The sequence below is a fragment of the Lepisosteus oculatus genome, chromosome 2 (assembly GCF_040954835.1).
Source record: "Lepisosteus oculatus isolate fLepOcu1 chromosome 2, fLepOcu1.hap2, whole genome shotgun sequence".
In the NCBI taxonomy this organism is placed as follows: Eukaryota; Metazoa; Chordata; class Actinopteri; order Semionotiformes; family Lepisosteidae; genus Lepisosteus; species Lepisosteus oculatus.
This window is the reverse complement of record NC_090697.1, coordinates 42,471,354-42,493,782: the sequence shown is the minus strand read 5'-3', so window position 1 is coordinate 42,493,782 and position 22,429 is coordinate 42,471,354. Positions and strand designations below refer to the sequence as shown.

Here is a 22,429-nt window from a genome sequence, read left to right as displayed (position 1 = left end):
CTCCTCCTGGACTTTCTCTGACTCAGCTCGGACCACCACGTAAAGGCCAGTATGTCCGAGTGCAGGACGTTCATTTGTTCTAAAAGTGGAGAATGGAGGTAGCCAGTGCGTAACCAGAGGATCCACCCGAGGTTAGCCCTCGTGAACCCACCGTGAACGCTCACCTGATCAACAAGTGAACTACGGTAGGAACTGTGGACAGCTGAATAAGTATTCAGGACTAGCGCTTCATCAGAAATGAACTGGTCTTCCTGCCTAAGTAGTGTGACCTGTCACTTTTCTCCTGTGCACAGCTCTGTTAGTTTCAGCCAACACTAACTAGCCGGTCTTCAGAGAGCATCAGCAGTGCATTGCAGCAGGAATCTCTCCCACCACGTCGCACGCCGCAACAGCACTGCCTGGCACAGAGCCAGAGAGCACCGATTGGACAGCAACAAGCCTGCCACTGCTTTTTTGTGCCTGTGGGAGATCTGAATCCCCACAGATTGGATGAGTATTCAACATTCTCCAATACCGCTTGAGAATTAAATTGTTACCTCAACCAGAGTTGATATCAATTTAATTCCTATGAGTGTTGTACTTGCTTTTGAGTAGTGTAGAAGTTGTAACCAAGTTCATTTACGAAACAGTCTAAATTAATGATATACTGAACGTATGTCCCTCTTAGTATTTGTAGCTCTTTGGGATTGAATATATACCTTTTGTATTCTGCTACTCTCCAATAAGATCTGTTATGTTTATATGCACATTTTATGTATTAATTAATGTATTTTTGTGTATTAGTACCCTGTGTGTGCGTTGTTTGAGTTATCCCGCAAGGTTGGATTCTAATAGCCATCAGAAGAATCATTTTGTGACTTACTGCAACAATTAATAATTGTCCCAGTAGATGCACAAACCCCTACATTTACTGGTGCCTCGTGAGAGGATGCCTACAATGATGACGTTAGTTTTAAAAATAAATAAATTTAGTATTAACTTTGGCAGGTGAACATGATATACATTTGAAATGTTTAGACTGTCTACTTCTACCAGAATTTATTTTTCAGGTGCATCCCTGACTTCATTTCTACATTTACATTTTTGTTGTGTTCAGCAATGTCTTTTCTGTTGTATGCACAGTACTTCTATACAGTTTTTTAAGGGGATCTTCAACTGCATTATGCTTGACCTGGAATGTATTTTGCCCATTCCATAAAATATTCTTACTGTATAGTGAAGTGCCCAAGTTTTGTTCCTTCGCCTATTATGACACTACTGTATAAACAGTACATTGTGTAATAATTGTAGTGGTCATCTACAGTCTAGCTCTCTGCATAAGAATACTGTCATTTATACTAAATCTTCACCACTGGTTATTATGTATATTCTTATTCGCATTTGTATGACTTGTTATAATAATAATAAACTTTATTTTATATAGCACCTTTGAAGGTGGCTTCTCAGAGCGCTTTACAGGATGACAACAACAATAAATAAGAAGAATACACAAGATAAAACACAATTACAATATATAGAGGAGACTGTGGATGGTGATACTAAGAAAAGCAGAGGGGTGAAGAATGGAACCAGTTAAGTAAAGCTTTTCTGACAAAGAGGGTTTTGAGTCTGGATTTGAAGGAGTTTAGAGAAGGTGACTCTCTGATATCCTTGAGGAGAGAGTTCCAGAGCTTGGGGGCATAACAGGAGAAGGCCCTGTCACCCATACGATGTAGACGGGCTTGGGGGACAGTAAGGAGAGTAGAATTAGAAGAGCAAAGGTTGCGAGGTAGGGAGTAGGGCGATAAAAGTTCAGACAGGTACTGAGGTGCCAAGCCATGCAGAGCCTTATAGGTGAGCATGAGGATTTTAAAGTCTACATGGAATTTGACCGGAAGCCAGTGCAAGGACTCCAGGATAAGAGTAATGTGAACACTTGTACTAGACCTGGTCAGGATTCTGGCTGCTGAATTTTGGACATACTGCAGTTTGTTCAGAGTAGATTTAGATACCCCAGCGATTAGAGCATTACATTAGTCAATTCGAGAGGACACAAATGTGTTGATCAGCTTTTCAGCCACAGTTTGTGATAGCATAGGGCATTGTGGCAATAAGCCAGATTGGAGGGGTTCAAAAAGGTTGTTTGTCATGAGGTGGTTATGTAACTGAAGTGTGACAGCACATTCTAGAATTTTAGCAAGGAAGGGTAAGTTGGAGATGGGGTGAAAATTGTTAAGATTGTCGAGAGCCATGTTAGGCTTTTTGGCACAGGGGTAATTGCAGCAGTTTTGAGGACTGTTGGTGCAATGCAAGTGCTCATGGATTCATGTATAATATTGAGGACAATGGGACAGAGAAGAGAAACAGGACTGAAATAAAGTGGTGGGAATGGGATCTAATAAAGAGGTGGTGGGTTTCATGCGTGTAACTAGTTTATTGAGGGATGCTGAGTCAAGAAGAGAGAAGCTGGAGAGAAGGGAACCAGGGAAGTTGGATGAGGAGGGAGGAGGTATGGAAATGATATGCATAGTGGAAAGAATGTGATGCCAGATGTTGTCAATCTTAGAACTAAAGAAATCTTAGTTCTTTAAATCTTATTAAGAATGTATTGCAAAGTTGCGATGAGGCAGGTAATGTGGTGGGGCAGTTTGGCTTGAGCGGTCTGTTGATGGTGGAGAAAAGATGTCTGGGGTTGTTTTGGTGATTTTCAAAGATGTGAGAGAAGTAAAATGAAAAACTGAGTACATTCTGGTGCAACACATTTTCTTAAATTTCTGAAGTAAATATACAATGATTTATTGTATTGAAGGTGCTACATTATCTATTTAACCCAAGACAGCATCTACTGATGCTCACTTGCTAGGATGCAAGTGAAAATATATTTTAAAAAAATACCAGAATAATATTAATTTAACTTCCAATGTATAATCATAAAGATGTAGTTTCACCAATACAATTGAACAGTTTTAACTCCTTCACTTTACAGTGTAACCAAGAGTGGATCATACAAATATATTTAAGAAAATGTGTTGTTTAGTTATCTGAAAGAAATATCAAGATACTTCAGGAGATAGAAATGTCCAAAGCAAATAATGTTCCTTTCCTTTGGACATTCTTATTTTTTTATATTTAAGTCTTAGGTCAGCATTGCATGCTTTTGGAGTCCTATGGGATGTGCATGTTTGTCCCCACCGTCTTTCAGAATGGCTGATATAGACTGTGATTCAAGGTAGTAAGTATCAACCATTTATAGACCTGTTAAAACTCATCATGCACCACTGTCTAGAAGACAGAACAAAATCCAAACCTTGCAGCAACAACATGTTCTGTTAGGGAATATACAATGTCCAGAGTCACAACCGTAATGTTCTAAGAACAATTTAGCCACATTGTGTTTATTGCAATCTAATAGGAACCTTCCAGGAACATTAGGGAAATACTTTGCATTATATGAGATGTCTCATAGTGGGTGTCTTTTAACTCTGGAAACATTTCAGATAGACAATGTGTTTTCCTTGTAAAAGGAAATGTAAAAGCAAAAATGTAAAATCTAAAAGCATCCAAGTTTTAATTAGATATTATGTTCAAAAGAGGAATGCTTGTTCAGAATATCAGCAAGCAGCTCTGGAAGATCTAAGCAATCTAAATGTGTTACAATGCCAGTTTGTAATTAAAAACAATGAAGGGAAATTGAGTGTTCTTGCTGTAACTTTTTTCTGAAATATTTTAATTACAGTCCAAAGAGCATTATTTCGTAATGATTTGTTTTCTGCATTATGTATTCACATACGTGAAACATTTTCAATTGTCAGAAAAGTGTCCACCAGTGTCCACACATCTATTTTGTTTGTTTGGCAGTTTAACAACAATCAGGATTTATGAGAAAAACAAAATTACTTTAATTATGATAAAGCATTTCAGCATATTAAAAAATATCACCTGATTACAAACTTGAAACATCTTAATGGAACAAAAGACCTCTATCTTTACATGAGGGGTATCACAGAAATAATAAAAAATCAGATTTACAAAATAACATGCAAAATATTATGAATTTTAATTAGATCAAAAAGCAACAAGAATAGCCAAGACTGCTGCCCCCAGCACCATTCAGCAGTCTTTGGACACAAGGAAACCAACAGCTCACACAGCAAAACTATCTTTCTTAAGAGGTCTCCACAACACTAACTAATTCGGGATGAAGATCTATTCCATGTGTGAGCAGTTAACCACTACTTACTTTGTTCACCAGCAAGTATATAAGACCAGGGATGGCAGTTTGCTTACTTGTTTTCTCTTGGCTTTGGTATACTCTTTGCTTTGACCACACCTCTGGATGACCTTGCTTTGGACTAATTACTGTGCTTTGAACTTGCTTGTTATTCGATTTGCCTGTGGATTTTCCCTTTGTGCTTTGTCTTGCAGATCCTTGGCTTTGGCCCCTGTCTGATTGGTGATGATTTTGGTGTGCGTTCTACTGGCTGTTTCACTTTTGCCTGCCTGTTGCATCCTGCTCAACTATAAAACCCGCACTTGCATTCAACCTCTTGTCTCAAGCCTGCCTATTCATTTCAGGCTTTTTTTAGAATGTAGACATTTTTTACCATTTTATGATTTGGCGTTAAGGTTTCAATTTGCCGATGGAAAATTGTGGAAACAGCTTTGTTAGGAATCCCTGGTGGGAAGGTACAAGGATCCTGTGCAGACGCAGGCACAGGTAATAGATGAGGCAGGCGGACAATCCAAAACGAAAGGCAAGGTCGTGGTCAAAAGGCGTAAGGCAAATAGTAATCCAGGGAGAACTCCAGTAGCAAACAGTCCGAGGCGAGAGGCGAGGTGCAAAGTCAAAAAGGCAGAAGGGGAGTTGAATAAACAGAATAAACGAGGTACAGGAAAAACGCCAGGTAGAGCTCTCAAGGAGCAGACTCAATACCGAGCAGCGGGAAGCAGGTGAAGATGGTATAAATAGCACTGTGCACCGCGCGGTGGAGTGTGTGCAGGTGGTTTAACTCGTGCGGTGGCGTTTGTTAATAATCACCCGCTGCTGGTGCTGATTAGCTCGCTTAAGAGATGGTCTTGACTGCCTGGTGGTCATGACAAGCTTCTATCCTTAGTGGCATATGGAATATCCTAGCCAAGGGTCAATGAATAACATTAAGAGTCACCTGGACACATGCTCTGTACTCTGAAATCTATTTATTTAACAAATTATTAATGTTTTTAAACAAAAGCCTTCACCAGGACATTACTAAGTTTGCTAGAAGTCACTTTATAAAGAAATTCCCCAACCATCCACATTCCATTTGAATAGAGAATACACTTTGTTTTAAATTAAAAGAATCATAAATGAATGGACTCATGTGATGATATAAATTGCAAATAAGATTCACCAAAGTAAACACATGATCAAAAAAAGATTTTTTTTCAAATGTCCACTGTACTTTCTATATTTCTTTTTCTCTGGACATCACCTCTGAAATATGTATTGTGTTCTTTTTGTCACTGCTTGTATTCATTTCCTATTTCCTTAAATTTGACTGGGAAAATACAATGAAGCCCTATATTAGTTTTTAACGGTCCTACTTCCTACAGATTTCAATGTCAATGCTACTAAATTTACCTAATAATGATTAAGTGACTTTCATAAAATAGGGAATGCTATTTATGTCTTCTGTTGTAATAACCTTGATGACATATTAATTTATCTTGGTAAATACTTCTTCATCATCTATAATTAATCCTTTGGTATTTAGTAAACTAAGTCCTCCAATCTACAGTGTAAACTCTTAGAGTGCAAAATCTTTACAGTTGCAGTACTAAAAAAATGCTTCACATAATTTTTACTCCTGCTCTAGTATTCTTTTTGTCTTGGCTGTTTAAATACATTTTCTATATATATTAGCTTCATATATGTTAGTCTTATAATTTAGGACTGTTCTATGTGGTCTGTAGAGCACTGAGGTTGTAACAGGACAGCGGACTCAGACAGGAAGCCAGATCTGACTTGTGATCCCCAAAAAGCAGTGGGGAATATTGTACTCACCAGACCAGTTACTGGAAGACAATTGTTTGAGTCACAGCTGAAAAGCCAAAAAGTCTATCCATTGATATCTGCTGTCTAAGAAAAGAACAGAACCTCTTTTATGCTTATCACAGGAAAACAAAATTTGATATAACGCAGCAGGCTGGAGGATGTGTTTACTTTAGTTTTGCAGAAAATGAGAAAATGTTAGGTACAGTATGGCATCTCTGTAATGCATACAGTTTGGACAGTCAACAAAATCTGAACGTTTGCCCTGATACCTGTTAACTACTGCACAGTCACAGGTAACATATTAAATTGTGTGGGGGAACTGAACAGGCAATCCTGGAATACAGAGACAGAGAGGAAAGACAAAGGACAAAAGAAGGAGGGACAATGCACTGTGACGCTTGGTTAACTGCATAGAGAGTTTCTCAAATAGCCCCCACTTGTTATATCTTCCTACGTGTGTGTGATCACATGGGGACTTCCACCCCTCGTTCAAGTCTTTGACTTCTGGCCAGGAAGAGGGTATATAAGCCTCAGCCAGTGGGGTCATAAGTGGTGTTTATGGTGTGTGTGGATCTGAGAAGAAGAGGAAGGCATGAGTGCTACCTTGTTCCACCTACCTTGTATTTGCTGCAGAAAGTGGGGTAGGTGAAGTATCATGGAACATATTGTTTGGGACTGTCTAGGCTGAAGAGGATGTTATAGGCAATCAAAGGACAGTGTGGAATGTCATGTCTTTCTTCAGTGCATACTGGGGACTATGGCGTTCTATTGTTTTTGTGTATGTATTGTGGATAGATTTTTCTAGTGCTTTTTTATCATGTATACAGGGATAAATGATTGTGGTTGCTAGAGGGATAAAAATGACAATCATTTAGTATACCTGTCTTGTGCTGGCCTTTGGGAGTGCTGGTGGAACCTGTGTGGGGAGAAGGATCCTAGCACTTTTTAAATTGCTAGGTGGCATAGTCGGCTACTGTTCCTGCAAACTGTCATCATTGTAAAACTCTAAACCAGATGGCAGAGAGACCAAAGACGTGAATGACCTATGGACATGATTTTTGAGAGTTTTGGAAATTCTGAATTTGTGGAGAGCGTTGGTTTCAGTATCAGCATTCAGTTTACCTACCCAGTTGTTTATAGAGAGGCTCTGAAAAGGAGTTCATTTAGAGCTTGAAGAAATTGTTTTTGGTATGAGAAGCAGTCTTGTGTTTTTTGAGGGTGTGATAAAACTTATCAACTGGACCTTAAAAACAACCAAGTACTGTAGTGTTTTATGCTTGCAAATCCCCAGAGCCACAATACCTAAAGTGTAATCATCTAATGACTCGGAATCCATCTGTTCCCATTTCACCACATGTGAGTTTTCAGCTGTTTTTTCAGATATAAGTATACATCACAATTTCCACACTTAATTGCTGAAAAAAAAAACTCTGGCACAAATTAAGAAATCATGAACCATATCAATTTTAGTTTGTTTCCCATCACTGTATTCTAATTTATATATGGAAAGTGAAACTTTCTTATAGTTTAACATTACCTTTGCTAGATACTGTATTACTAGATTGCTAAATGTACTTTTCTGACCCTAACATATAGAAAAACATTCATCATTGTCTGGTCTCTGGCAAACATTTTGTTGAATCCTTATAATTTCTATTTTGCAGTTTAAACCATATACTGAAAATTCCCAACAACTTTTAACTTCTTTTTCCAGGTCTTTAGCTTGCAGGTTATTTTTAATATACAGTCTCACCCCATCACCCCTGCTATTCCACTTGTGTTTTTCACAGATGTGCAACCATTGATTTTATATTCATCACTGTCATCTTTCCCTAGCCCTTTTCAGTTATTTCTCAGAATGCCTTACTTACATTTAATGCAGTAGTCAAACTCTTGTATTTTATCCTTTATGATTCTAGCTTTGAGGTATAAGAATTTAAGAATGGATGAGCACTTTTTATTCTAAGCATCGTACTGGTGTTGCCAGAATTGGCCTTTTATGAACTCCCTGACCCTTAAAATCCTTGTTTAAATACCCTTCATATACTGGTTATAAACATATACCATATGCTGTGGAAGGACCCCAATGTCCCCTAAATATAAACCCCTCTTCTCTGCATTATTCTCTTAAGACACATGTTAAGTCTTCATATTGTAAGTACTGGAGGTCTCAGCAAAGGGGATTGGACCCTACATGGTGCTTAGTACAAGATGTTAGAGAGAGATATTAAGCAGGGAGCGGAAGCCGAGTTTACTTAGCCAAGTCACATAGCCAATATTCATGGTCTAGAAGAAGCGTGGGTCTAGTAGCCGGGATTTCTCAAGACGAAGCATTTGTCAGCCGAAGAAGGTTAGCAAAGGGAGCTCTGTGAGGATTAACTCAATAATGAGCGAGGAGGAGCAGGTGCACATATTTCCTCTTTGTTCAATGGCTTTGTTTGTGGCACTGGTAGAATTCCAGAGAAGATAAACTTGTGTGTTCTGTTTCTGTGTACAAGCTAAATCCTTACAGTAAATCAGAATCATCCGTCTTCCCCAGGGATTCTTAATGCTTTAGAAGCCCCGTACTCCTACCGTGGTACAGGGTAACTTCCCCTTAAAGACACAATTACAATAAACAACTAATTTCAAAATTAATAAATATTTCACTTCACAAAAAGTAAATATTTTAATATTTAAGTAAGGCAAAATTTAGGTTTTGAGTTGATTATTTAAAAAAACTGATCAAAAAAGAAATATTAATGTAGCGCCCTCGCCCGGTGGTGAGTAGGAAGTTCACCTAGGTGCTCAGGGTATCGCAAAGCAGGCTGGGAGCTGTAGCTGGTTGGAGTCTGAGGGTCCACACGATGACCAGCAGCTGACCTTGCTCATGTAAATAGACTTATGTTAGTTTAAGTGTCCTGTGCAGCTTAGTGTGTAGAGTCTGTTAACGAGTTACCACCCTTAACCTGTGTACTTGTTCTGTCGGTCCCCTAATGTGTGTGTAAATCCTGTGGTTGGTGTTGTTGCAAAGGAAAATAAAAGGCTGTTGCTTGTTTTCCTATCTCACCTCCACTTGTCCTTTGTCCTGCATGAACCCATAAGTGCTACATTATGATTAAGTAGAGAGTATTTTTCATCACCTCCAATAGGAGGGTTGTTGTTTAGCATCAACCAAAGAACAAAGTATCAGAACAGTTTTTGACAGGGGAGTCATCTGCAGCATCCAATCCATTTTGGTTCTTCATACCAACTAATGTCAGAAAACCTGACTCTCAGAGGTAAATTGCAGTAAAGGGAACATCAGCTGATAAAGCTTTCAAGTTCTTTTCAACAACATATCTGTTCAAAAGTTCCTTCCCTCTTGTGGTGAGAACATGGAAATAGTTTCTTGATTTTTATGTCTACTTCAAGAAATACTTCTCCAAGAATTGGAGAATTGGTATAATGTCTGTTTTGTATTTACCTGTAGCCAGAAATGCACTCTGTTTTTCAGCACCATCTATGATGTAAACAGATGGACTTTGAGTTGACATATTTGTATGGTATAGATGAGAAAATATATCTACCATATTTACTGTAACAAGGAAAAGAATAAAATAGTTTCTTTCAAAAATCTCAGAAAGAGGATTTTCTTCTCCCTGAAGGAAAGTGAGATTTCAAATTGAAGTTCCATCAAACTCTTCACAACATGACCTCTGGAAAGACAGTGAACTTTTGTGTAGTAAAGAAGAACTTCATGCTCTGCTCCCATTTTTTTTAAAGCTGCTTGAACAGCAATGGTTGAGGGCTCCGGCACAAATACAATTTACTACTTTTACAGCCTTTGACAGGACATCTTTCATGGCTCTGTATGCTGTGTTGTGATGAATCTGAATCCAGAAAGATACTGTATGTATGATTCATCAAGATTCCTCGTCAACATTACCAAGATTTTTCAACCTAGGTGTGCGATTGATTTAATTTCAAGCTTTATTAAAAACTTTGTGTTAAATTCTATAGAATGAATTGATTATTAATTAAACATTAAAGTGCAGATTATACAAATTTAAAAACTTTTGTAAACATTTGTAATCAGTTTCCTAATATAATTTTAAACTCTAAATATACTTAAGGCTGGTAAAATAAGTAGAATTTATATTTTTTCCAAACCCAGTCCCAGTTTATTTTTAAAGTTAAGTAATCTTTGCTTGGGACATGATCTTTGGATTCATAAATAGCATCAATCAAAATAAGATTTGAATTATTAACATAATCACTTTTAGTCCTCCAATTTTACTCTATGCTGATAGTGACAAGATCACTCTTCAGTAAGTCCTGGAAGCGATTGGTTACAGTAAACTCAAATGCTGTCCTTGTGCATTGTGTCTACTCTTGTTTACTTCTGCATTGTATTGTCACACAGTTATGTCTCTCACTTTCTTGTCTGAACACTATTATTCCCGTGTTTGTTTTTTGAACCCCTTCACCTAAAAACATCTGTTGTGCAGAATATCAACAAGCTGGGTATCAAGCTCATGGATCATGAACTTAAGATAACGAGCTAACAGTGTTCACAGACAGGATGTGACACAAATTATCTGATGTTTTTGGCCATTGATAGACATAAAGCACTATATGGGAGCTGACTCCCATGAAATGTGTAGTTGTCACGCCCTCTTCAGCCAGAGGGCGCTCCCACTCTGTCCTGTCCCTAGTTTCCTGTGCTTTGCTGTCCTTCTGGTGTCTCTCTGTCTGGGGCTATATATTTCGGGGTCACTCATTCCCCTTCACTCGGCATTGACGTTCGGATGTCCTGAGACCCGCCTAGCACCAGGCTGCCGCTCCGTCCGTGGCCTGAGGGCATAGGTTTCTATACAGCATTTCCAGAACTCCTGCACTGCTGAGCCCAGGCTAATTCCCCGTTCCGCCGCTACTCATAGGGTCTTTTTCTGCTCTCCTGCCATTCCACGATTCGTATCTTCCAGAATCCGTGACATGGTAAAGACCCTATGTGGACAGTAGAATCCGGAAGTGGCTAGAGAAGGACAATAGGGAAGTCAGGGTGAGGAATGGACGAGACAAACATGGGGAACAGGGATCCGGAAACAGAGAAGGTTAAAACCATAACGGAACAAGGCGCTTCGAGCCGCGGACTCAGATGGTCAGGATGCCTGGGGAAAAGGCCTTGCCCTTGGGCTCCTTCAGAGGTATTTTTGAACACCAATTTTCAATTTCTGCCACAGATTCTCAATTGGTATGGGGTTCAGGCTTTGTCCGGGCCACTCCAGAACATTGACTTTTTTTGTTTTTAAGCTACCCCAGTTTGACTTTGGCTGTATCTTTTGTGTCATTGTCCTGCTGGAAGAAGAATATTCTCCCATGTCTTAGATCACTTGACGACCTCTGCAATTTCAGTTCTGATTAACTTTACTGTATTTTGGAGAACATTTAATGCTTTGAAAAATGTCTGATAACCCTTCCCCTGATTGATGCTTTTCAGTTACCTTATCCTGGATTTGCTTTGAACGTTTCTTTGTCTTCATGATGTAGTTTTTTTTTCTTTGCTGTATTAATCAACTGAGGGACTAGAAAGTACCTATTTAGGCTATTTAAGTGTTTCATAGCAAAGGAGGTGAATAGTACTTACATAATCAATTATTTTCTGTTTTATATTTATAATTAATAATAATTGTTATTTTTATGCTGGACTACCAAAATGTCCCTTCAGTTGTAAAATTCCATATTAATATTCCACATTAAGCAGATTTAAACATGCACAGTGGAGAAGCAGATTAAATGAAGCAATCATTTCACTAACATCTAATGAACCACAAGTGCCACCTATTGATCATCTTTGCCAGTGAATTTCATAACACAACGAGCTATGTTACATGTAACCTATGTGGAAGAAATACTGCACATTCTGATTAGCTGCATCAGTATGTGTCACGCCCTCTGCAGCCAGAGGGCGCTCCTTCTCTGTCCTGTCCCTAGTTTCCGGTCTGCTGTCCTTCCGGTCCCTCTCTTTCCCTTGGGCTATATATTTCCGGGTCTTGCACTCTGTCCTCGCTCAGCATTGACGTTCGGATGTCCTGAGACCCGCCTAGCACCAGGGCGCCCCGCGTCCGCTCCCTAAGGGCATTGGTTTCTATTCGGCATTCCTGAACTCTTTGCACTAATGAGCCCGGGCCTTTTTCCGCTCTCCTGCTCCCCATGGTTAGTCCCTTTGGACATCCGTGACAGTATGCTCTCCCTTTTTTCACATGTGTTTCCTCCCACTGTCCAAAGGCATACTGGAAGATTAATTGGCTTCTAGGAAGATTGGTCCTTGAGTGAGTGTGTGCTTGTTTGTGTCTGTATGTGTCCTGCAATAGAGTGGCATTCCATCCAGGGTGTAATATGCTTTGTGCCCGTTGCTTGCAGGGTTAGTTTCCAGCTCCCCTGTGCCCCTTTTTGGATAAAGCAGTTAGAAATGGATTGATATTTATAATTAATTCAAGACTCTATAGCATATTGCTTTCAGTTCAACATTATAGTGTGCTTGTGTTCATCAAAAAATACCAATTAAATGCATGATGATAACATATTGAAAGACAGTAAAATGTGAAAATGTCCAGGATGGGTGAATACGTTTTATAGCTACTGTATGTATTGTACCATTGTGTTTCCACTTATGTATTTCCTGACAATAAGTGGTGAGTAATTATTACAATGTGGTTGCAAGGGAAGCTGAAGTCAGGACCTGATTTTATCTTTGAAATTTTAGCCTGATTTATTTCATTTGCCTACAACTGCCAGGTTCATAATATAACATTCACATTAGCTAATTTTTCATTAATACGCAACTAAAGCTAGACAAATCTATTATCATAATGCCTGTAGCAATTATAATAGCAAAACCAGAGTTATGCTTGCAAATCACATCCTCTAAATAAATATTCTAATAAAGTAATAACACAACAATGGTTTCTTTGAATTACATACAATTTTTTGTTAGCTTCATCAAAACTGAACATATTTTGTTTGTTGAGCTACAATAGTGTTTCAATTCAATTATAGAATTATTCATTTGACTAATTCCTGCTTGCTTGTCTTGAAATCTTTGCTCTGCAATCTACTGTAAATGACTGTCTCTGTATCTGATTTGTATGCCATTAAAGTGTAAATGTATCTTCATGTATGGGTGTCAACTAAAGAGCTACAATGAGTCCAGTGAATTAGGCAAATATAATGATTTTATTGATAAGAATTGAAAAGCCATTTGATTTAAATTGCAGTTGCTAACATTATTTTCTTGAGTCTATAAATACTACTTCCATAGCACTCTTTTCCAGGGTAGACATTTGCAGCTGCATGCTGTGCAACTAATTATTTTAAGAAACAGACACTCAGGAGTTAATACATAACACACAGAAATGTCATCACTCGGCAAATGGGAGGAGAACTGGAAAGCCAGCAGGTGGAGAAGGCAACATGCTGTACACAGATTGAACTGTGCAGCACACAGCTCTCATCCACAGCACATTATGCAGCTGGCTACTAGCAGCAGCATCAAAAGAAGCAAATGCTTGGCAGACATACCCTGAGGAGTTAGTTAACTTAAAGAGAGTGGGTCTCTTATCACTGGGCTCTCTGGCCGATTTCCTTCACTGGTGTGTAAACCTGAAGCCAATGTCAAATTAAAGTGCTCTGACGCCATCCTGGTGGCAAGCAGGGTATAATCCCATTAAATTCCTCTCCGTCTGCAAGCAAACAGCATGCTGCATCTTTCTCACTCCCTCTGTTTCTTACAATCTGGGGAAGGATGCATCAATAGCCTGCATTAGCCTGGCATTGTTGGATAAATGACTGTTAACAGACCCTCTGAGTTCAATGTTCAAAGCCTCCAGCTGAATGGGAAATGAACGTGGCCGGGAATCACCCTTCAGAACTGCTTGAGCGCCCTGACAGCCTTCTTGTACCAACTTGGGCAAGTAGATTGCTATATCTCAGTTTTTTTGTGCCGTTGCTCAAAGTGGAAGATGCATGCTTCAAGCAATGTGTAGAATATGATTTAATAAGTAAGAATGTTTCATGTGATTTGCTGGATTTTCTTTATGAATTAGAAAAGTGAAATAAAGTTAGGAGACATAAATGTGATGCATGTGAACGATGTGATGCTACAGTTCCAGAAACAATCATTTTGATTCTTTTGTGATACACATGTTCCTTAATGTTGGTATTTGGCCAATGCTTCTACAAACAATTAATTTATTTTGAGTGAAATACTGAAACTTACTCTATGAACAGAGCCTTCAAACTTTTGTTTCTTTTTATCAAGCTGTTCAGTACTTATGCAATGTTGCCAATATTGTATCTGGGGTATGATTTCAAAAATTCTGAACAAAAATATAAGAATGAAAAGATAAATATTTTTTGAGATGTTATGAGCATGAAGTAGCTAATAATGTCAATTTAAGTTATTATATCTATATAAAATAGTATTATCTCTTGATGTAAAATAAGTTTCCAATTTAATTTTATGAATTTCTGGAATTAAAAGACAAAAACAGTTTAATAGTGTACGCAGGTGTACTCCAATTGAGTTATTGTTAAATTAATTGGATTATTTTTCTTCTTTCACCATTAGAGAAAAGCACTGTAGTTTTCAGTATGTACAATATGTAACCTGAATATACTTTACACTGAGATTAGTAATTGCAAAATTTCCTGTGTTACATTACTGTATGCCTAGAAAGCAAAGCCATCTAATGACTCAGAATAGCACAGCAAACAGAAAATGATTTACAGCAGACAACGAATATTGAAAATGGCCTTGCTAAGTCCAAGCAAACTTGCAGAGCATAAAAACCTTAATCCTTATCATACACCACTGGAGAAAGAATTGTAATTATGGAGTTTATACAAGAAGGAACAAATGAAATGATAGTCCTACTGATAACATTAATAAGCATATAGATTTGTGGCCATATTATATAGTATTTGTGTAAATATACTGTATGAAGTCTTAAAGGTTCTAGACACTCTTTCTATGGCGTACTTTATCTATCAAAGGACGAATTATACCATTTTTAGCACAGTGCAGGAAATTGTGTCAATGTGATTGACATTGAACAGTTTTAATTGAATTTTAAATGTGATTTAGATTCTTATTTTCTGTTGTTCTGTATATTTCCTCCCCCACTTTTTAATTATGGACTGATGTCTGAAAATCACTGCCATTTAATTGATAAAATATATGATTTCTACCTTTTCACACACATATATATACTTCAGATTGTGGTAGATATTTTGTTAAAACGTAACACATAAAGGGATTGTAAAGTGACAGACACCCATGATATTGGCACTTACATAACACAGAATGCTTAATCAAGTACAGTACAAGACTCTTTCATCATATTAGCCACACTGCCTCTTTCTGAGTTGAAGTTGTTTATGCTGCTAAATGCTTTAATTGATCGGCACCCAATTTGTAAAAGTTTATTTTCTTGATTACTGTTATTATGATTATATGCTTTTTTATCACTTTTAATGAGTACGGCATATATGATGAGATACAACAGATACATCTTTAAAAAAAGTAGCAAATGTTAACCTATATTGCAAACCAACCAAAACAGAAAATTATGTGAATGGGACATTATGATTGATCAATTTTGAAGATAAAAACTGAAGATGAATGCTGTTATGTCTATGGCATTCCCAGGTTTGAAGCGATCAAGTGTGGGAGAAGTAATTTTTCACATGGAATCAGTAAGTGTTTTGCCACTGTTAGCAGCAAGGCAGGCTTGGCAGAAATGACTCAAGGGTCTAACGAGCCTACGCAGCTGCAGCTGAGAAACCCTGTCTCAACCTTCTTTGGAGATCAACACAAACTACTGCAGAGTTTGAGGAGATAGTCAACACTATTGTGTTAAGGTGTTTGTCTAGTATGTGGACCCCCTAACCAGCTGTAATTGATAAGGCAGTTGTCTGTCAATTTGCAATTTTGTCACATGGTGCACCAGTAAAACAAAATCTTTGAAATATGTTACATGGTAGTCTGTTGAAATTGGGACTGAGCTGCCTTTGCCTGGCAGAGAGACATTCGTGTGAGCAGTTGAATACCCTTTATCACTTTCACTTGGAACTTTCCAATCTATACTCTTCATTTTTACTTTACCACAAGCATCACAGAAAAGATGATTGATGGTTAGATCAATGTACCTATTTTTATACCACTCATGTCCTTTTCACATAATTGTCGCCTTTATACGGGATGCAGTCTATGTTTCATTAACCTTACGTTTTGCTATGTAAAGCAAATGATATGGCACTGATACTATTTTGTGTTGTTTTCACAATACACTGACATTGCAGTTCTGTTCATGTTGCGCTTTGAAATTTGTTCATGAAATCCCTATTTTTAATTTTTATTTTCACATTTAGAATGTTTAAACAGGTTTTGAAATATAAGGGTAAATCATGATGGACTTTTCATGATTATTATTTCTTAAACTGACAGTTGAAGGCTACATTTTAAAAAATGTTTTTAGTTATTCTTATCTTGCCACCTAAAGAGAATTTGCACTTGCTGTCAGGCTAAACGTGTACACGGGGAAACCCTGCAAGAAACCACATTTGGCATGACATCATCAGCAACAAGAAAAGAAAATCACTTTCCAGCTTGACACCATGCTAAGCAATTGGATTGGCAAATTAATAGAATTCTCACTGGGAACCGCTGAAGCAATCCACAATGTATTTATAGCAATATCAAGGTAACGTCATTTTGAGTTTTTTTAAGGATGGGATGAAAGTCATGGCATCTGAGGAGACTGCTCCAGATATGGAACAAGCTGCCAACTAGATAGTAAAACAGACTTTGCATTTCAAATACTTTCTCTCTAGTGTCTAATTATTAATTTGTCTTTTTTGTGGGGCACATTTTTCTTTCCATGGCTGCACTTGATGCCACTTTCAACTAGTGCTATTGTGTGCTCTACAGTATATTAAAATAAGAAAATGCGTGGTACAACGATCTACAGTTCATGTTGTTAGGTTTTGGCTTTTGGTATTAACAGGAAAGGAAAGATAAGTAATCTTCAAATTTACTGAACATTCATATACAATGTTTTTAGAAATGTGTTGCAAACATTAGCATGCATATATTTTCATACATCGTTCTTATTTCTGAATGCAGTTTAATGACAGATTTATTTCTTTTCTGAATTGCACTAAATTATAATAACTCACTAGAAAAATTAGTGAAGTAATAATTCCCCCATAAGGTCTGCACTTGGTATATAGCTTCCATACTGTTCTTGACCTTCTTTAAATATTTTTGGGTCACAGACTACTGAGAGATTAGTACTCTTTACTATACTCATTTCTTTACTCTTTATCATAGCCATTTATACTGACTATTTAGAAAGTAATTGTTCCTAAATATCTGAATTTAGTCTGATTTTAATCTTATATAGCACCAATGCAATATGACATGCTTTAGTCTGGAAATTATTTATGTGAAATTAATATAACCATACAGTTAAATGAATAACAGCAAGGTGTTAGTTATAAAAAGCAACCTTGTTTTTAATAAATATGTATATATATATATTAATTTAGAGATATTTTTTTGTTGTACTTATCTGATCTTAGAAACTCCAGTTATGTGTTTTTATGTCTCAGCTTAGACAGAGAAGAATAAATGTAGACAGAATCCTCTGACCTGCCTGCCTTCAAAGCATTCATCTATTCACATGTCACAGGCAATATTATCCTGTACAAGAGGTTCAGTGCCAGTGGGAGGAGAGGCTTGTCCTTCATTGCAGCACTTCCAAGCCTGCAGGCACCCCAGAGGCCACAGAGGTCACTTGCTGAGAAATCCCTCCTAACTAATCCTAACCTACCCTTGGTGTTGCTCAGCCAATAGCTGTCACTTGGGTAATCTCAGTCACAGTCAGCTAGTGACATGACTAGACTTGAAACCATGGTATCTGGATCATTAACCTCAACTTGCAACCACAGACTCATCAAATTAACAATGAGTTATTAATATAACACATCAATTCCAGGTGATTTAAAGAATAAGATAAGATCACTTTATTGGCCAATTTTTTTTATGTACAATTTTTGTATTAGGAATTTGTCTTTTCTCATACCCCAACTTGCTCTCTATGAGACACACAGACAGAAGCTTGGTGTCAGAACGTAGGGTCAGCCATTTATACAATGCCCCTGGAGCAGTTGGGATTAAGGGCCTTGCTCAGGAGCCCACTGGAGTAGGATCTCTCTGCCAGCTGCAGGATTTGAACCAGTAACCTTCCAGCCACAGGTGCAGATCCTTAGCCACAGAGCCACTGTACTGCTCCACAGGAAGGTACACTTTAATCAAAATAATCATCCATCTATTTTCTAACAGCTTTATCAACTACAGACCTGCAGAGGAGCCAGAGTCTATCCTGGCAAGTAATGAGCATTATGCAGGAAACACCCTGGATGGGATGCCAGTCCATTGCAGGGCACGCACAGACACACACAGGCACATGCTCACACCAGGGCCAATTTCCTAGAAACAAATTAACCTACTACAGGTTGAAAATCCTTTATCCAAAATTCCAAAATCCGAAAACCTCCAAAATCTGAAACTTTCCAGCTCACAGTGATGTCATCGATGACGTACCCTCTCCCTCAAGGACCTGATGTAGGGGTAATGTCTGGAGCTGCATTTATCTTTAAGTTTGTAAGCAGTGATCATCATGTTTTTTTTTTTTGTACAGTAAGTACAAAATGTTATTTTTATGTGAGATCTGAATTTCACCTCCATGTATGAGTGTAACTTGACTAGCGTCATTACTTGTACATTACTTTAAAAATAAAATGCTGTCTTTTTTCAGTTTTCATTTTATTTACCTGTAACCATATTCAATGCTTTGTTTTTATACCTTACATAAAACTTAATATCTGTATAGTGAAAAACAAAATACAAATGGCGTACGTGTACTGTAACCTTTTAATCAAAACATGACATCATAGGTGGAGACTTATATCTTACCTTTCTGATGGTATAATGTTTAAAAAATTATTTAAAAAATTATATAAAACTACATTCAGGGTATATGTATAAGATATATTATAAAATGTAAATGTATATCGTGTTTAGACTTGGGTGCCATCCCCAAGCTGACCCATTTTATAGATGCAAATATAAAAATATTCCGAAATCCAAATCCGCAACACTTTCGGTCCCAGGAATTTCAGATAAGGGATTCTCAACCTGTAGTATGTCTTTGGACTGTGGGAGGAAACTGGAGGAAATCTACGTGAATATGGGGAGAACCTACAAACTGCATGCAGACACCACCCCAGAAATTGAAGCCAGGGTCCCAGTGCTGTGAGGTAGTAATGCTAACCACTGCACCCCTGTGCTGCCGCCATAATGACAAAAAGATCCTAAATATGTTAAATAATTGTTTAAAGCAAAGAGCCTTTATCTTTGTCACATGTGTATATTTCAAAATGCAAAAACAAATGTGTAATGTATGTTGCTGCTTTAGGCAGAATTTATCTTAAAATCTGAAATAGTGGATAAAATATGTATTTTGTTTTTGCTCTGCCTTGACATTTTCTGAGATTTTACTATAGTTAAAAAGAGGTTCACTATATGAACTAAACTATTCAAGATTTACATTTGTTTAATATATTTCATGCCTTGCAGTTATAATTGCTGGACTGAATTTTAGATTTCATGGCAGAGAGAAACATAAAGTAAAATGATATTTGTAGAAGCTCAGTAAAAGCTGGACCTGTCAGATAGCTAAAAGCACATCTCCCCATTAAAAGCATAGTCTTAAATCTTTCCATTATGCATAACATAAATATCAAACAAAACATTCTGTTTACAAGCAGATCTCATTCAAAGAAGAAGTTTATTTTCCGTCTCAAATAAAATTGTCATTCATACTGTACCCAACATTAAACATTTCTCTTTTTAATGGGAATCTTCTATTTTAAATTTTATGGCAATCCTGCAAATTAAGTGCATCACACCATTTTTGATTATATTAACTCTTTATACACATTAAAATGGACAAGAACATAGTCTGGATATGATGTAATTTCTGGATAAATATACAGATAATATAACAACAGTAATTATAAAGTTGTGATGTCTAGTTATATGTTGTTCTAATGGGTATTTCTCTTGTGAAATGAAATATATTTTCTTTCAAACTTTGAAAATGTATTTCCTTTGTTCAAGCATGTAATTATAACAACAATAAGCTCACATTTGTTAAATCTTTGCAATTGTTTTGTTGTACTGCTTTTGTCTTTTATCCTAATGGAACTTAATGTCAAAGAGGAAAAAGCATGGACTACATTTACATACCGTAACCTGTACACACAGATGTTGTAGGTCTAGGGGATTTCAGTGAGGGAAGCACATCAACTCATGGTGGTCAGGAGGACAAAACATCAAGGGAGATGGAGCAGCACCCTACAGTATATATATATATTTTTTTTCTGTAGCAACATTTCTTTAAAAAGAACTTCAGAATTCCTAATAATTTTTCATGCTTTTTATTACATTATTTTATATCATTAATGTATGTGTGGAAGACTTAATTATTAATTAGCAATGATTACAGATTAAACCCTTTGGTCCAAGGCATATCCAGTATTAGCCTCAGAAATCTGATGAGCTGACTGTAACTTGGGATTCCCCAAGCAGTGATGCATGACTTAAACGAATGTCACAGTGAAAGAGTGGGGTTCAGGGTACGTTTTTGCTTCAGTCTGTCCCTACTCTCTTGTAAGCTAATGTGGAATTTGCAGTGACAAGTTACATTAATGGATGAGGATGTCGGCAAAGTACCATACACACCATACATACGTCATATTATAAATCTTTATTTCTTTGAATTCTTTTCATATTCTACAATAATAAATACAATGTAATTGTCATTTATTTCAAAGCTAAGCAAGGTACAGTATATTGTTTTATTAATACTTAGAACTTATTAATACTTAGTATAAAATAAAATTCTAAAAAAAACATCCAATTGAAAAATAAATAATCTGAACAAGTAACTAAGAACAAAAATCAGACTTCATAGCACAGTCACTTTAATAAACATATTTCAGTCTTAAGAAATAATGTGTGATATTTAATTTTGTTTATTGTATACCATAATTAATCAAATAACTATATTAAGGAAATTTATGTTTACACAGGTTTGTTGTGTCAACATTTGTGCAATGACCTTGGGATTACATGTGGCATCTGGGGCACAGAGGCCAGTGCACAGGCACATACAGTACAGTACTCCAAGAGGATTGGGATAGAATCCCACAAGAGAGCCTGCAAAACCTGGAGAAAAGCATGAATCACAGACATAGAGCTTGTTTTGCTTCCAATACAGGCCACACATGCTGTGCAACTTTCACAGACCCCCTGTTGGTCAACCCTGTTGATTACAAACGTTAATCAACATAATGAATTTACCAATGCCACATCTGTTAAATAAAATGTCAATGCACTAGCAACATTTCTTTTCTTTTTCCAAAGAATAATTTAGTATATTTACACATATTTTTACATATATTTAAATACATATTTTTTAAAGGAACAAGTAATAGGTTTGTTCCATGCTGAAAAAAAAGAAGAAAGATAACACGTTTCGGCCATGGAGCCTTCTTCAGGTGTGAGAAAGACAAGGCAGTAAGCAAAGGTAATGTAGCAGGAGATCCAAGGCTGGGAGAGAGGAGGAGTAAGAGGTGGAAGCAGGGGACAGAAAGAGAGGCCAATCAAGAGGTGTGAAGTCAGAATAGGGTTTAATTATTTTTTAAAGTTAAAATGGTTGATGTTCAGTATCTATTATTTGATTACTATTGTGGTATAGGATGATTTTAGAAATTATTTAATTTTACAAGTTGCATTTTGATAAGAATTTATGCTTTAAATATGGGATATTAAAAGTAGTTGTTTTTCAATCAGATCAACACCTGTTTTCAAAGGTCTTTTGAGAATTTCAAAGGATCGCTGGGTGTTATTAAAGCAGAGTAGCAAAACTGTATTTAACATGAGAATAAATATATTACAAAAAACAATTGATCAATTTTAAGATTTATCATGGTCTTTTAGCTCATAACTTAAAACCTGTTCATAGTCATCTGCATTTTTTCATGAAACAGCAGAAAATATTATCACTGGGTATGTTGTCAATGGAAATGAAAATCAAACAGTTCTTTCTCCCGTCAAGGTAGAAATCTCTAATGCAGTTACCATGCTGTACATGATGAAACCGATGAAACAGCATTGCTCCTTAACTTAGGGAAGAATTTTAAAAATACGTATTTTAATTATTGTCTGTAATACTTTGTATCATGCATATTGCTTTCAGTGCTAGAAAAGAAGAATGTTTTGAACTTCAAAAGGCAAACCCTCTAGGGGTGTCTTTCACTGAAATG

At 37.0% G+C, this 22,429-nt stretch overlaps 1 protein-coding gene across 1 annotated transcript in view; it reads left to right on the top strand.

The window, feature by feature from the left end:
* The first annotated feature begins 13,468 nt into the window (after positions 1 to 13,468).
* The window catches only part of sntg2 (syntrophin, gamma 2), a 351,972-nt gene continuing 343,011 nt past the window's right edge, over positions 13,469 to 22,429 (top strand). Inside the window, exon 1 of the mRNA XM_015349632.2 lies at positions 13,469 to 13,943. Within this exon, the coding sequence (XP_015205118.1) occupies positions 13,875 to 13,943 (69 nt within the window). The 5' untranslated portion in view covers positions 13,469 to 13,874. The remainder of the gene's footprint in view (positions 13,944 to 22,429) is intronic.